Raw genomic sequence first — 17,420 nt, forward strand, 5'->3', positions numbered from 1 at the left:
GCTTAGGCCAGGTTTATATATCTGATGATGATTATGTTTGTATATATTTCCTACCTCTCTCTGTCAACTCAGGGTGAGTTACAACAAAACAAAATACATACGTAAAATAATTTAAATGTAGTTAAATTAAAAACATTAAACTATCACAATGAAACTAATTACGGATTGCCTGATTTTCTGCAAGAAGGGTCAGGGAGAGGGCCATAAAACCCTTTACCTAGAGTAAATTTGGTTTAATAACTTCCAGGCATTATTTTGGCATCAACCATAACCCTAGCAGAACAGCTCCATTTTACAAGCCCTGTAGAACAGATCATGGACCTTCAGGGCTCTGACCTCATTTCATAAAGTGTTCCACCAGGTTGGGGCAAGGGGCTGAAAATGCCCTGGCCCTTATGGAGGCTGGGGATCCTGCTCAGATTTTGGTCTGCAGATCTTAAAGCTCTTTGGGAGACATATGGGGAGAGGCAGTACCACAGGTACAATGGCCCCAGACTGCTTAGGGTTTTAAAGGTTACGATTCGGTCTTCAATCAGGAGCCAGTGCAGCTGCAAGGGTGCAGGTTGAATGTGGACACTAAATTGGGTCCAAATAAGGTCCTGTGCAGCTGTGTTCTGGATCAGTTGAAGTCTTGAGCAGCTTTCTACCCAGTGTAGAATATAGAACCTAAGTTCCACAAAATGGTGTTCTTTCATCAGGCTTTGGTTGAGGCCATTACAAGGTTGCAGCCAAGAAAATCTACGGTCCTCCCTCCATATATATCTGGGTTATTCCTTCCACCAAATCAGAACCCAGTCAAAGTGGATTAGGAACCAATGAGGAGAAACAACAGAACATTATTTTTTATAACGTATTAACTGTGATTTTATAAAGATGTATATGCATGTTATGAACCACCCCAGGCCTGTTCATGAGGAGGGGTGGTATATCAAAGCCAATAAATAATAAAAATAAATAGAAGAAGAAGAGTTGGTTCTTATATGCCGCTTTTCCCTACCCGAAGGAGGCTCAAAGCGGCTTACAGTCGCCTTCCCATTCCTCTCCCCACAACAGACACCCTGTGAGGTGGGTGAGGCTGAGAGAGCCCTGATATCACTGCTCGGTCAGAACAGCTTTATCAGTGCTGTGGCAAGCCCAAGGTCATCCAGCTAGTTGCATGTGGGGGAGCGCAGAATCGAACCCGGCCTGCCAGATTAGAAGTCTGCACTCCTAACCACTACACCAAATAATAGAGCAAGTTGTAGTAATCCAATCTGGAGGTGACAATTCCATTGATCACAGTAGCTAGATGGAGTGTCAACAGATAAGGTGCTACTTGTCGTGCACGGTGAAGAAAAAAAGTCTGGTATGCAACATTTGTGAACTGAGCCGCCATAGATAAGGAAGCATCTAAAATCACACCCAGGCTCTTGAAAGTTACTGAAATTGTTAATTAGACTCTGTTAAATCTATGGGTTCAGTAAGACATGGACACGCAGCTCCAACAACCAACAACTTTACTGATACCAGAAATACTGAACGACAAGCAAACAGTGGAAATTCAGAACTCCCACCAAGGCATGTTATTGGTCCTTAGCAGAGGCCCATGACTGGACTTTGTCTGGCTCATCATTGGTCCATAAATCTCCTCTATCATTGGCTAAGAGCCTGGGGCCGGTGAATCCCAAGTAAGGGCTCAGGATCCCAGCCTCATGCCTCAAGCTCCATCTTGTACAGTCTCTTGAAGTCTGCGTACACAATAGATTCCATCAAGACACAGGAGTCGTAGCAGCCCAACTAGGACATCATACCAGCCCATCCAGAGGAATTCTGGCTTTGCTGGATTCAACTTCAGTTGATTCTGCTTGAGCCAGTACATCACAGCTTTCAAACATCCGGAGGAAATCTGGGGGTATAGATGGAGGGCCGTCCATCAGCAGATATTGTTGGGTATCATTGGCATATTGATGACACCCTAAGCTGAAACTTAGGTGAGGGGGACTCTAATCACTATATTAAACAACATCGGGGAGAGAATAGCTCCCTGCAGATTAGGGCATGCTGCTGGGATGTTCTGTTCCCCAGTGTTCTCCTCTGACCTTATCCTTGGGATTGCAGCCATTTAAGGGGGGCATCTTGAACCCCCAAGTCGGTGAGGTGATGATGGGCTAGCTGCCCATGGTTGACTCCATCAAACATTGCTGTATGGTCTAGTAATGAGAGCAGTGCTGTTCTGCCTGGATCCAACTTTTTTTTTGAGTCTGTGAGGGTAGCTAGAGTCATTTCCACCTTATGGCCAGGAGGACTGAAATCAACTGCCGATGTTTCCTCCAGAAGCTCTGCAGTTGTTCTGCAGCTGCATGTATGTCCGTGTTGTGTAGTGATTATTGAACAAGGATCTGGGGAAACCAGGTTTACATATACATTTTGCCATGGAAATTTGTTGGTTGCCTTTAGGCCAGTCACTCTCTCGGCCTAACGTATCTCACAGGGTGATCATTGTGGGTCTAAAATGGAGAAGCCAAGAACAATGTCATAAGCAAATTTGAGCTCTCCGTTTAGAGATGGATATTTAGAAATATCTAAATAAATATTGGAAGCAATAGCGTTAGTTGATGGAGAGAGCATTAATACATTAATTGTCTGAGCCTATGCAGTTAGGCAATACTTAAAGCACACTTAATTAGAGGCATTTCCGCACCCTTCAAATGCAGTGAAATACCTACCTCATGTAGTCATTATATTCCGGCCCCTCCATATGATGTCGCCAACATCCAGCGTCCAGGCAGCAAATGGCTGGCAGCATCCTCCATTTTAAAGCGCTACTTGGGGAATCGCATAAAGTGGATTCCCCAATCTATTTAGCACGAGCTACAGGAGAGCAGGCAGCAGGCGATCAACAGAGGGAAGGTATGGAGGCTCAAACGTTAAAGGCACTCGCCTCTTTCTTCCTTGTTCACCCAAGCCAGGCTGCTCTGTGATTTTAACAGAGAGTGAGCTCCTTATTTTCACTGCCATTGCACTCTATATCTAGTAACTTTTGAACCACAAAAAGGTGTGGTGGGAAATTACTATGATTTTCTGTGCAGTAGTACCTCCCTTTCCCTTACTGTAGCTGCTTGCCTAGCCCCTAGAACCCATGAGCCATTCTGCTGAATCACACCAATGGCCCATCTAGTCCAGCATCCACAGTGACCGACGAGATGCCCCCAGGAAGGCTTATAAGCTGGGTATGGTAGCTACAGCCTCCTAAGGCTGTTGCCCTACAAAATACTGTAGGGCAGGGGTCCCCAACCTGAGGCCTGTGTATCACATGTGGCCTCTGACCTGTGGCCTGTGACATCAATGCATTGGCTAACAGAAAAGAAGCACAAGAATCACACTGACTAGGTAAGCATGTGTAGCTTAAATTTTTTTTTTAAAGGATTCAACAGTAACATATTGTTCCAAAATGGATTGCATTAAAGTTAACATTTCATTTACCTTTGAATTTTTACTTTTGATCTAAATAAGTAGGTAAATAATTTTGTTACATTATGGTTTAAGATGTGGCTCTCTTTAGGTACTGGGCACACTAATGCAGCCCCCATATGCCGAAAGGTTGGGGACCCCTGCTGTAGGATATTCAAAATTATTCTGTCTTTGGACACGGAGAGTTCATTTAGTCATCGTAATTAATACCCACTGCTGGTCCTCCAGGAATCTGTTTAATCCCCCATTTGAGGCTCTGCAAGATAGTAGTGCAGTGGGGATGGCTTTTCTACTATTTGCAATGTTTCAAATTCAGCACTGCAAAATTACTCAGCTATAAGTCTCACTGAATTACTGGCCTTCTTCACAAACTACATCTCAATTGTCAACTTTGTAGATCATGATTTAAAAGACTGCAATATATGAGAACTTCCTTACTTTATATAGTACATTTAAATCAATCCTCTTACACTATATCATTCCGACTTTGGGGCAGAATTACAAGCTGCATTGACACATATGCATTTGCTGGTTAATAGCAATGCAAAACTCTGGGAACACTTTCAGGGGAGAAGCCTTGGGTGCGAGAGGAGGCATTTAATCCTACCCCTCCACAATGGATTTCTTTGCAGCTATGAAACTAACTGGAGGGGCGGGAGAGAAAATCAGCCTGGGGAAAAGTGTGCGTGTGTGAAAAATGGGTAGAGAATTGGTCATTTCCACCCACTGATTTTTTTCATACACCTGCCCCTCTTAGTGGTAACATCACAAGACAAGCACAAGCTTCATGTGCAATGTGTAGTACCACCCTTAAGCAACCTGATTCTAACTAATTTATACAGCTGAATTCAAATCCAGTAGCATCTTAGGGACCAAAAAAAGAATGCTGACATAAGGTAATCTGACTCTCAAGAGTTTATACCCTGAAAATTTTGTTGGTGTGTAAGGAACTCCTGGACTTAAGTCTAGCTCTTATACGGCAGATAACAACACAACTTCCCTCTGAAATGAACTAATTTGCTTCATCTTAACTCTCAAATGATTCTTAGTTTTCCCCCCTTTATCTGACAGATATTTCTGTTTTTAAAGTGCGAGTTAGAAGAGATCAACAGCTACCTCCACAACTGGAAGTGTAAGATGCTAACTTTCCAGTAAAGTTTGGACTTTACTATTTTCCTTTGACTTACCTCAGAAATTAACATATACCAGTATTTTCCTGTTTAAACAATGTTTCCTTAAGCTGTATCAACTCCCTCTGACAGACAAACTTCTATAATAACAAAAGGGTGCATTATCATCCATCTTTATAGTAGGCACAACTCATCCTTATCCATTGTTGTTCCTCTATATATTTCTGAAACAGCTTAGGGGGTGGGACGTGTCCAGCTGTCCAAGTTGGAATAGGGCCAATCAGGGTGCAACCAGCTTTGTCCTGATTGGCCCTGCCCCTGCAGCTCCCGCCCTCCGTCCCTGGACTCTAGCCTCTTTGCTCTCAGATGCCTCAGTGCCTGGAGCCAGCAGCAGGTGAGAGGGCCCTGGGCAAAGGGTCCCGGTGGAGGGCTTGCTAACGAGAGCCTCTTGGCCTGCTAGGCTGGCCCTGCTGACGAGGGCCTCCCGGCCTGCTGACTGCCTGCTAAGGAGCTCTGTCTCAGCCCTGCTAATGAGCTGCCCAGCCCCCACCAGCCCCACTTGATTTGGCTGTGAGCTGCGGCCCAAAGCCACCATAAGCTGCCTGGCCAGGGGAGGGGACCCTTTCAGGGCCCATTCTTAGGAACGGGCTTTGAAGCTAGTCAAAAAATAAAGCTAGACGTTTGAGAATTGGCCACAGGGTGGTCATGGGAAAAAATCAGGGTAATACAAAGTACCAAAACAGAAAGTAATCAGAACATCCTAGCCCATCCTATGTCTTCCAGGGTGACCTTGGGTCAGTCACAGACTCTCACATGCTTACTGTGTGAGGATAAAATGAAGCGGAAAATGGTGTAAACTACTTTGGGCCAACATTTGGGAGAAGCCAGCAGATACAGGGAGGATGGACAATATCCCTTCGTTTATAAAAGGATAGACAATATCCCCTCTTTTATAATCAGGCAATACAGAGAGCCTGATTAGTGCCTGTATTAGTTAGGTTGGGGAGGGAGGGTTGGGAAGCGGAGGTCAATTTGGGTCTGGAGGGTCTGGGATCCCGACAATTATGGGCCAATGGAGGCATTGCAGTGGGAGGAAGTTGGACAAGCGAAGAGTAGGGAGTTATGAAAGTCCAATGGGGCCCCAGCCATTGAGATGTAATGGCTCTGGGCCTGGCCACTGTAGTGCATTCCACCACAAAATGGCCACCATGTGAGTGAGCTAAATGTTCCAATCACAAAATGTTGGGAATTTCCAAGGCAAACATCCAAATGGCTGCTCCTTGAAAATGCAAAGGCAATGCTTCCTATACTCTTATGAAGAACCATTTGCACTGAGTAGGGGAAAGGTTTAATCATTGTACAGTTACAAGGAGAGGTTACCAAACTCAAATATGTGAAGTCTATGTCTATGCCAAGCTGAGGGTCATGACCATGGCAACCCTGCTGTAGATGAGCTGTGTGTGTGTGTGTGTATATATATATATACACACACACACACACAGGCTCAATGTCACACAGATTTATTCAGAGTCTCATTAAGTTACATAGGATTTACTCTCAGGTAAATGCAAAACTAAAGAGCCTGTTGATTCGGATGAAGGAGGAGAGTGCAAAAGTTGGCTTGAAACTCAACATCAAGAAAACTAAGATCATGGCATCCGGCCCTCTCAATTCCTGGCAAATAGATGGGGAAGAAATGGAGACAGTGACAGATTTTATTTTCCTGGGCACCAAGATCACTGCAAATGGGGACTGCAGCAAAGAAATTAAAAGACGCTTGCTCCTGGGGAGGAAAGCTATGGCAAATCTAGACAGCATCCTAAAAAGCAGAGACATCACCCTGCCAACAAAAGTGCGTTTAGTCAAGGCTATGGTATTCCCAGTTGCAATGTATGGCTGCGAAAGTTGGACCATAAGGAAGGCCGAGCGTCAAAGAATTGAGGCTTTTGAACTCTGGTGCTGGAGAAGACTCTTGCGAGTCCCTTGGACTGCAAGGCGAACAAACCGGTCAGTCCTAGAGGAGATCAACCCTGACTGCTCTTTAGAAGGCCAGATCCTGAAGATGAAACTCAAATACTTTGGCCACCTCATGAGAAGGAAGGACTCCCTGGAGAAGAGCCTAATGCTGGGAGCGATCGAGGGCAAAAGAAGAAGGGGACGACAGAGAGTGAGGTGCCTGGATGAAGTCACTGAAGCAGTAGGTGCAAACTTAAATGGACTCCGGGGAATGGCAGAGGACAGGAAGGCCTGGAGGATCATTGTCCATGGGGTCGCGATGGGTCGGACACGACTTCGCACATAACAACAACAACAACAACAAATGCATGACATTGCTATGAAAATGAGGGTGGGGGATGCAATTCTGAAAATCCCAAAAGGAGAAAATATAACATGGTGCAGATATATCCAGGTAAGAATATTTTCAAAGGCATTGATAATCCCTTATCTATTCTTTCATGGACAGCATGTGAACAAAATGAACTCACCTTTCCTATTTCATTTCGAGCTGGCCATCTGGCATCATCTTCTCCTCCCTTCATCTGAACAATTTAATCGTCTTCAATCGCTGTGATTTTATTATATTCTTTAAATATTAAACATGGAAGTGCTTCTCTCAAGAGAGCCCAAGTGTCAAAAAGCTGGAGGATTCAAGTACATCAACAGTTTCAAAAAGGACTAAAAGGTATGAATTAATTATAAGACATGAGTATGAAATATGCATATGAAAGTCTGTAAAGGCAAATTTTTAAATTTTATTTAAAACTTTTCTGTCCCACTTGTCTCACAAGCTCAAGGCAATTCACAGCTAATGCCACAGGCAGAGTATAAGCATAAACACATTAAAATAACCCAAACTACAAAAGTTTCAGAGTAAAAGAAAAAAAAAACAGTACTCACACAGAGAGAGCACAATGGACTCAGCCCTAAGCTCATTGAAACAGGAAGTTCTGTCACTTCCCATCAGTGTTGTTCCTAGCCTATTTGGCAACCAGGGCAGATAATGTTATTAATACCCCTGTCCTCTATTTTTTCTTGTTGTTATCAAGTCACAGCTCATTTATGGAAGCCCTGTAGGGTTTTAAAGCATGAGAAGTTCAGAGGTGGTTTGAGGTTGTCTGCCTCCGTGTCAACCCTGCTGAACCTCTGAGATATGAGGAAATCAGGCTGGGCTGGGGTTATCAGGGCCCCTCTTCTACATTTCTATCTTATTTGTAATAATAATGAAATAAATTAATAACAATAAAAGAAGGGCAGGCAGTGAAAAGTACTTCTGGCCAGAATGCTCAGCAATCCCCTGCAGGCTAGTATATTAAAAGTGCCAGCTGTGCCTATAATAGCAGCTTGGTGAGTGGCTATCAGGTGATAAGGTTTATCTCCATGCTGAGAAAAGCTTGCCTAATTTCTGCACAGCAAGAGCTACAGAGGCACAACAGCAGGTTAGTGGATGGAAATAAGTTGTATCACTTGTTAAGAAAAATGTGATATACAGGTCCATTGTTTTGGTTATCTGGGAACTATATTACGCAGGTGTGAGAAATTCTATCATCAAAATAATTCTCAACTTGATCCCATTTGTGGATACTTAAATTCAAAGAGTGGCACAGTGAAGAGATAAACTAATGTTTCTACAGACCCAAGAAAACCCCCAGAAAAATTTGAAATAAGAACACGCACCCCATAATAGAAGCAGATAGTGCTTGTACTTTTGAGAAATGAATGCTCTCTGACATTTTAAACAACCACAAAAATATTGGCAGCCTTCAAACACTTGGTTCTGGCCATTAAAAGGCATATCTGTAGACCTTCTGAGGATTGACGTCTGAGGCAGAATCTTAATCCTGAGTGCATGATTGGCTAGTGCAAGGTGGGATCCCATCTGCAGGATCCAGTCCGTTTAAAGTGAAATTGACCAACAGTGCACACCGGCGGGAAGATCCTTTTGTTCATTCATGTACATAAGTTGTGGGTTTGTGTTGGTTTCTCAGTTAAGTTTTGGTCCTCTGTCCCTTATGGCTGACGTTACAATAAAGAGCAGAAATGAACTCCCAGGGTCCTGGGTTCTGAACCCATGCATCTAACAGGGGAGATACTTTGCTAGGGCTATTTTAGCCTTCCAGACCACTCCTGCTCCCTTTTTCCTGACCTGAATGGAGGACTCCTCAGGGCCAGCAGAAACCACCAGGAACTTGCTGCTGTACAATTTGTACAACAAGGCAGATGCAGCAATGGTTATATGATGATGATGCCATACAACTTGCCTGGACATTGCAGCAACTTCTGTGCAACTTGTACCACTTGGTTGGTCTAGAAGCAGCCACCACATGGCTCATTTCAGAGACTTGCTTAGAGTGCCAGACTAGGATGTTGGGAGGCTCAGGCTCAAGTACCCCTTCTGCCATGGACGCTCCCTGAGCGACCATGGGCCAGTCACTCTCAGCCTAACGAAGATAAAATGGAAGACAACAGAATTGTATAATGTGGTTTGCATCCCTCTTGGGGAGAAACGTGGACTATTAGTTGATAAATAATAAATAAAGACTGGGGGGGGGGCAAAAGAAAGGTTGGTTGGTTGGGGAGTGAGAAAGAGAGAAAAAAGCATAGAAGATACAGGGGCTTCCAGGAGGAAGCAAAATGGAAATGGTATGTGGAAGGAAATATGTGTAAATGGTCCCTTACTGGTGGTTCCCTGTTGAGCGGCCTATATTCATATGGATTGCTTCTTGACTGACTGCTCAACATTTTCTTTATTTCTGCTTGAGCTGACTTGCTATGGGAAGATAAATAATAAGATAAAACATCTGCTGATAAAATATGAGTGAATACACTGTTTCTCTTTGCCTATTTATATTCTTCTGTATACATGAACAGTCAGTGAGGGAAGTATTTAGCACAGCACTGAACCGTTACAAGAATATGTAAAGAAAACCCCCAGATGTTGAATGCACTTGGTATTTTGCATCAAGCACTTGGGGTTCAGGCAGCAGCGTCACAATAATAACATGGTTGGATAGTGCCACCTAGTGCTTCTTTTTATTATCGCTGAGTATATCTTAGCCCTAACAGAAACCTCATTTCCCAAATGGCATATGTGGTGAGGCTTCTGGGTATCTTGGAAATAGCCCATGAAACGTGCTAAAATTGTGTGACTGCAGTTCATCTGAAGCATTAAATTCCTGCCTTAGAGCTCTGATTTGTGGTGTGAAGTGCTGGGAAGTCGCAGCTGACTTACGTTGACCTCATAGTTTTTTCAAAGCTAGAGGTGGTTTGCAGCAGATGGGAAGACTTGATGCTGCAGGAGAAGAGGGAAGCCAGGCGCCACTAGAGACCACAAGGGGGCAGCATCCCTGGTGGCCTTGACAGTGCTCCCCAGCCCCAGAACATTCATCACCCCTAGGCAAAGTATGTGCATTTGCTGGCAGGGGCTCATGGGAACTGTAGTCCATAGACATTTGGAGGGCCGCAGTTTGACTACCCCTGCTCTAGAGTAACTGGTTGGTCACTGTGTGTGACAGAATGTTGGACTAGTGGACCGCTGGTTTGATCCAGCAGGACTCTTTATATATTCTTATGTTATCTCCTGGATCACATTGCCTTTACTTGTCTTATAAACCTTTAGCATTATCTTTATTAAAAACAAACCCTGTCACAAGGGGTGGATCATTGCACACATGGATACTTGAAACTCACAATAGTACCTAACATATATGAATACAAGTAAGCTTTCGTAACCTAGACAAAGGAGGCACCAGCTTTGAAATTAACCATCTACTGGTTCCTGTCTGTATACTTTTTGTAGTGCTTTAATATGAAACAGATCTTATGCTTTTCAGACTGATGCCATTAAATTTTCAATGTGATAAAAGCCATGCATACACTGATTTCCCAGATAGTTTCATGTTGGGTGCAGGTTGTAATACAGACAATCTATATACTTTTATCAAATCAACATTGGCCTGAAGAAAATCATGAGTAAAGACCCGCTTTTTATTTAGTTAAGTTAGAAGTCTGACAATAAATTTGCTTACCAAATGGTAAATCATGACACATCTATCAAAGGGCAGTGTTCAAAAAGAAAAAAGAAGAACTAGGAGGATATGCCTCTATTAACAAAATTATGTCTTGATCCATTAATGGAATTCAGTTAATTAGGATCAATTCAATAACAAATGGAAGGAAATGGAAGCAAAGAGTTACTAATACATAAAACTAATATAAATTGACTAATGCAAGTTGACCACTTTCCCTGACCCCTCTGTAATCTTCCACCTTCTGGGCAGGAGCCCTCACTATTTCCCTCTCATTTTTTAAAATTCCTGATCAGTTCTGTCTATCTATTATGTGCTTCCAGAGTCACCATGGAACTAGGTAATAGATAGGGGCTTGTACTCCTAGAAATCAATTCCCCTGGAGGAAATGGCAGCTTCAGAGTTTGGACTCTGGTATATCACAGAGGCTAGGAGAAACAAATCCTGGAGTGGCTATTCTAGGTCATTCTTTTCCTATGGTATCTATAAAGACTCTATGAGATATCATAGTGACTAGGAGAAACTGATTTCTCCCACATCCTAGGGAGTGGATTTTTCTTTTTAATATTGATAACAACCTGAAGATTTTGAGGTGGGTCTTTTTTAAGGTTGACTGGGCAAAAGCTCCACCTATCCCACCCACTTTCTAAAATCGCTTTGCAGGTGGGTGCCAGGAAAGGCACCCATAAAGTAATCTGACATTCAGAGGTACCACGTGGTACAATCCTTAGAGGTGTTATACCAGGCTAGCATCCTATTCCGTAGGACATCACCAGGGTGAAAGAAGGGGCTGGCACCCTATAGCTCTCATACCTCAGGGTCAGAATATGCAATTCAGAAGCACTTAAAGCAGTGTCGAAGAACGCTGCGGGGTTCACTCAAGGCCCTTGTCCAGATGCTGGAGTCCTGTCAGGGCCGGGAGAGGCCTCGGACAGTTGCTGCCAGGCGGAGAGGAGGACATCAGCTAGCGCTGAGACGCAGCACTGCTTCTTCCAGAGAGCACCTTTACTTCCCCGCCGCTCTGCGTTGCCCTCGTCCTTGCCCCGCCCTGGCAGTTCCCTGCTGACCCCACCCCCTCGCCTCCTCCTGCCCGTCGCCTAGAGCGCGGGATCGGAGGGGCAGGTGTTGCTAGGCAACGAGAGCGGCGCCGGGCGTACACAGCGGCGGAACCTAGCCGGAGGAAAAGCCCTCCCCGCCCCTCCAGCGGGCTCCTCTTTTTGCTCCCCCCCTCCCGCCAGGGGCTCTGCACTCCCCCCCTTCTCCGCCGCAAAAATGTCTCAGGTGAGCTGCCTTCGCCAATGCATCTCCTGTTTCTTTCCCGGAAGAAGCTCCCCCCTGGGGTCGTTTCCCCCGTTCCCTGTGTCTGTAACCCCTGGCCAACTATATCGGGGGCTCTTCCACCTCCTAGTAGTCATGAGGGCAAAATATTTCCACTTTCTCCTTCGGCGATCCTACCTACTGTGGGAAGGAATCGCTTTAATGGGTCAGTTCTCATCTGAACAACTTGAACGAATTGAGGACCAACTTTTTCAGGGCAGTCACATGCCGGGGCTAGCGCTTTACCGAAGTAGCTCACTGCATAGGGTTTTCACCGGTAGGCTGAAATCCTAACAATACTTTCCTTGGGAGTAAGCTCTGTTGAATAAAATGAAACTTGCACCCATGTAGACCATGGCTTCCTTTGTGACCTAACTGGCCTTTTTGTGTACTGATACGATCCTGTTATGAATTTTGGGAGGGAATCTTTTTTTTTTTTGAGCTCCCTGAATATTGTTGCCACACCTTTATATATTTTATTTATTTTGTTTATAATTTTTTTGCATTTATATACCACCCTCCCTTGCAGAAAACGTTAGATAGGTAATGGGTACAAATATGCTTGGGAACAGTGTTGACAATTTTAACATCAATTTTAAGAACAATCTTCATAATAGTCATAACATAACATAGTGTGTTCCGGTACCTATATAAAAAAATCTTAATGTCAGTAACAGTCATAGTATGATGAAATATGTTTCAGATAACATTTTTCTGCAGTCCCATAGAATGTGCTCATTTTGAGTGTATATATTCAAAATAGGTAGAGTATGTTAGTAAATTATTATTATTATTTCAATTTATTTCCCTCCACTCCCAAATGGCTCGTGGCGGGTTACAGTGTCTTAAAACCCTATTAAAAATGAATTCTTTGAACTCTGAATATTTTGAATTTCTAGATTTAGAATAAGTACTTGTATGTGCCTAATTTAATTATTCTCTTCCATCTTCCCTTTCTTATCTCCCTTTTATAGATGTTATCCTTTTTATTTCCCAGTTGTTTATAACTTTTTACCTTTGATTGCCTTGAAGCTGTGCCATTTTGCCTTCTTAGCCATCACCAGCTTTTCATCCCATTCCATTCCATTTTCTACTCCTGCCCCCTTTTTCCTCTAGCCCTGTTTAGAATGTACAGTGAATGCTTGTACACCCTGCATATACATGCTTACATCTGTAAGAATGAGCCAATGTACACTTTGTACACTTTACAAATGTAACCAGGGACAAGTGCCTAGATAAATGTGTGAATTGTGTCATGGCTCAGCAATATTTGTGTTGAATGTAATATGAAAATTGCTTGGTATATCTATAAAAATATATTGTATGCTATACATGGATTGTATGTCTGTACAGTGGAACTAGTGAATAGAGTTACTGACTCAACTTTCTTCCTTTTCTCATAGTTTCTTCTTTTCATATATGTGACTTTAGGCCTATTTTGCCCTTCCCCCCACATTCAGTTCCTTACAGGCTTGTCCAGACAACTTGATGGTATTGTATCATAGCACTGAATGGGACATGCAGAACAAAAAGAGGCATGAAATAGTGGGTAGGGTTTCCACTACAGTTTTATTTAAATTGTGGATGTGGAATTTGTGCAGATCCTGTTATTCCCACTGTAGCAGTGATCAAAATTTTGCTTGATCCTTATGTGCCTTGTGGATGACAGATGCACTGCCTGCCAGATTTGTAAAATACTCCATCTGGAAGCATCTTGGCCACCACTCTTACTATAGCTTTGATTTTTTTTGGTTCATATTCCTCCTCATCCTATCCTATTTGTTATCTTGCGACCTCTTTTTCCCATTACTGCTTCCTTATTCCCTGCTTCACCCCTTTACCCTACTTTTGCTGCTTGCTTCTTCTACATCCTATAATCTATTCCTATTCCTTTGTCTTCTTTTACTTCTACTAATATTTTCAGTCTTCCATGTCCTGCTTTCTCCACCTCTCCTTTTTTCTTTGCCCCCACATCTGCTGAATATGGGTATTGGCTCTGTCTACTAGAATTTGAATCAGAAAACCCATTTTTGAGTGTGTGGTTTCTAATACAGTTTTCTTCTATATCATGCTGAAAACAGTCCTTCTAGCCCTTCATCTAGCAGTTCCTTTCCCCCTTAGCTTTGTCCTTTATTAATTGAAATGTTTTCAGCCTGGTTTCTTAATACTCTAGGCAGACCTGGGGACAATAAACCAAGCTTTTATGGACTGAATAACTGAGTCTGGCATGAACTCAAAATGGCAGAATAAAGTAGAAGCAGCCCCACAACTCTCCTTAGCCCACAAAACATCTTTACCTCAGTTTAATTTCACTCATATTTTTCTGTCAGCAAGCAGTTTATCATGGGTAGAGAACAGCATTAAATTTTAAGCCATTATGAATATAAATGGCTTTAGTGTAAGGTATTGTATTGTTGGTTGTGGAGTCTAGTGGTGTAATTGTATAAGAGTGATATATTGAACTATACTTGGAAAGATATTAGTTGAAAGAATAACACAATCAATTTGTTAAGAACACAGAGGAAAATAGGATGGTGATTAGTGGTCAGAAAGGCTTTATTAAGTAGAGTTTTTATTGTGGACCAATCTAGTTATTGAGAAAGTAAACAACTATGTTGGTAGACAAAACTAATATAATTCCTCCTTCCCCAGGTTCAAGAGAGCTTTTGATCTAATTCCATACAATATTCTAACAGAATATTGAGAAGGGATAGAGTAGGAACAGTGGCTTTAAATCATAAGAGGATGGATTTAGCTACCCGCTATGGAAAAGCCTTTCAGCTGTAAAACTCCTTGGGATATTTTAGAATTCTCCATGCATCTGAAATAGGCTAGTCATCTGATATACTGGGCCTACAGCCCTAAGAAGAGCAACTTAATCAGAAATTGTTCATGGAGCAAATTGCATTATGTAACTGGTTCAGCATCAAGGGCCATTTACCATGAATCATAGGCCCAGCTTGCATTCCCCCCAATAGCAATTAAGAATTATATACATTTGCATGTATAAGTACATAAGAGAAGCTGAATTGGGCCAGTGGCCCCCCCTAGTCTAATACTCAGCGTCATACAGAGGCCATATCCAGGTGTCACCAGGAGATCCACCAGTGGGGCCAGAACTCCATAAGCTGTGACTCCCAAGTACCAAGAATACAGAGCATAGATATCATCCATTTCCATGTGCCAGAGACAGGCTGAGGCAGGCAGGATGATACCCCCGGTGGAGGTCTCTCAGTTGCCAAAGTTCACCAGGTACTCAGCATTACTATGAAAAGATATGACAACTTGAAGCCTATTCCTGTGGAGGAAAGGAGAATAGAAGAGGAAAAGAAGAAAAAAAAAACTGAAGAAATGGAACACATTGAAGAAGCACTGGCAGAAGCTAATGAAGATAGATTACTGAAATAAGACCAACAGTTGTTGGCTTCAGCTCTTTGCATCAGTAAACATTTTGTGAACCAGGCAACAACAACAACAACAAAAAGCAAGAAAGAAAAGAATACAGAGCATCTCTGCCCCAGATGTAGTGTTATATGTATACTTTCTGGCTAATAGCCGCCGATGGACCAGTGCTCGATATGCTTATCCATCACCCCTCCACCCATCCCACAGCAGTCTATGTTTGCAACTTCCACCACTTCCTGCAACAGTGAAGTCCATGTGTTAATTGCTCTTTGGGTGAAGAAGTATTTTTATCTGTTCGAAACCTACTGCTCATCAATTTCATTGAGTGCTCATGAGTTCTTGTATTGTGAGAAAGGGAGAAAAGTACATATTTCTCTGTCTTCTCTGGTCGATGCATGATTTTATAAACCATTTCATGTCACCCCTCAGTTATCATTTCTCCTAGCTGAAGAGCCTTAGCCTTTTTAACCTCTTTAATATATATGACAGGTGTTGCTCCACAGCAAATATGTATGCAGTTCAGAGTATCAATTTAGATGTTTTAAACAATGAAACACTTGCTTACAGATATATATTAATGGAATGATGGCAATACCTTCTGGTTTCTGAGCCTTGTGAACACCATACAGCTATCATTTTATTGTTCTGTATGAAAATCTCAAGAGACTGCCTTTCTTTTGTCTATCCAGATCTAAATCACTGTTTGAAGTGCAGTTTTAGCCTTGTTTTGGGTTGCCTGTTTTAGGCTCATGTTACGTCGATCGTTCTTCCATGACCCCATGACACCCCATAACACACCCATGGGTCGCCTGAATAAAGCCTCCAGGAAACACACCTTTCAGCCATTGCTCTTTGTCTGCTTCGTTTGAGTGGCTATCTCTGGAGCAAATTTGAAATGGAAAATCTCCTGCTCACACTGCTGGCTCAGATCTACATTCTCGTGGGACGAGTTTATGCCACCCTCCTTCAAATGAGGGTGGACACGGCATTGTTCCATGAGAGGATGATGATGATCCGGAGGAAAGTTCATCATTGCGGATCCTTCCGCAGCTGTGTCCTGCCAAGCCAGACCTTGGGTCTCTTCTGGAGGGCTTGCAGGGCAGCAAGAAAAAGGTGGTTTACTCTAATTACAGAAGTACAGTTAACTGTTATTCTGAAACAGCGAGTTGGATCCAGACTTTTTCCATGGCTGCGACTTCTGCCTTGGAGCATGATTTTTCTGCATTGCACAGCAGCCTGAAATGCTCCCTGAACTCTTGTTCCTGGGGGATAGAGAGGGGGGTTTGGGGACCATTTTAACTAATCTAAGAGTGGGGAGATGGAAAACTTTACTTGGGATCCAGGCTAATGAATTTAATTTTTTTTAAGTATAGCGATTTTATCATATTTATCTGGTACATTTTTTATAAAGACAAACCATTCACTGAATTCTTCCCATCTGGCTTTTATTCTGGGACATCAGGATTAGCATAAAGTTTCAAATGATTTTTTAAAAATCAAATTAGAAATAAAATAAAATAGCAGCAACTGTTAACATAACAAATGCCAGTGGCATTTCCATCCAGCTTGGAAATTCCTGCCGGTTATAATACCCAGCCAACTGGAGAAGCTTTCCTGATAGGGCTGACTTCATGGAATATCCCACAATATTTGATCACAATCAAATAACAAATAACTGGAGTGCCAACTGTGGCCATGTTTTCAGAACTAAGTCTTAACTGAATACACTGGGATTTTACCCATGCAAGTGTCTGTTCAATTTCCTCCATTGTATCTTTGAGATTTGTAGCATGAATTTTCATCAGCAAATTCTCTCTAGTCCACCCAATTGTAACTGGATATATGAGCTGTTAGTAGGGATGCCTGCCCCCTGAATGGATCTGGGAATCACCCAGAATTACAGTTTATCTCCTGAGAATGGATGCTTTAGGAGTTAGACTGTGTGGCATTGTACCCCACTGAGGTCCCTGTTCTCCCCAGGCTCCACCCCCAAAATTCCAGGAATCATTCAGCTTTGATCTGGCAACCCTATCCCCCCATCCCCAGCTGGTGGCCATGGGGGACTTGGCAACCTAGCTGTTAGGCTGGAGAC

The 17,420-nt window shown here is 42.9% G+C and overlaps 1 protein-coding gene and 1 long non-coding RNA gene across 2 annotated transcripts in view; one reads left to right on the forward strand and one right to left on the reverse strand.

Annotated features, from left to right (window-relative positions):
- Positions 1 to 1,479: 1,479 nt before the first annotated feature.
- LOC143843499 (uncharacterized) lies at positions 1,480 to 11,668 on the reverse strand. The gene is made up of 4 exons (XR_013233572.1): positions 11,420 to 11,668; positions 8,840 to 9,019; positions 7,067 to 7,219; positions 1,480 to 2,486 (listed from the first exon to the last, which is right to left on the reverse strand). It is a non-coding gene; the product is annotated as an uncharacterized LOC143843499 (long non-coding RNA).
- Positions 11,669 to 11,747: 79 nt separating this feature from the next.
- The window catches only part of CFAP58 (cilia and flagella associated protein 58), a 113,497-nt gene continuing 107,824 nt past the window's right edge, over positions 11,748 to 17,420 (forward strand). The window contains exon 1 of the mRNA XM_077349658.1: positions 11,748 to 11,887. Within this exon, the coding sequence (XP_077205773.1) occupies positions 11,879 to 11,887 (9 nt within the window). The 5' untranslated portion in view covers positions 11,748 to 11,878. The remainder of the gene's footprint in view (positions 11,888 to 17,420) is intronic.

Source organism: Paroedura picta, chromosome 8 (assembly GCF_049243985.1).
Source record: "Paroedura picta isolate Pp20150507F chromosome 8, Ppicta_v3.0, whole genome shotgun sequence".
Taxonomy (NCBI): Eukaryota; Metazoa; Chordata; class Lepidosauria; order Squamata; family Gekkonidae; genus Paroedura; species Paroedura picta.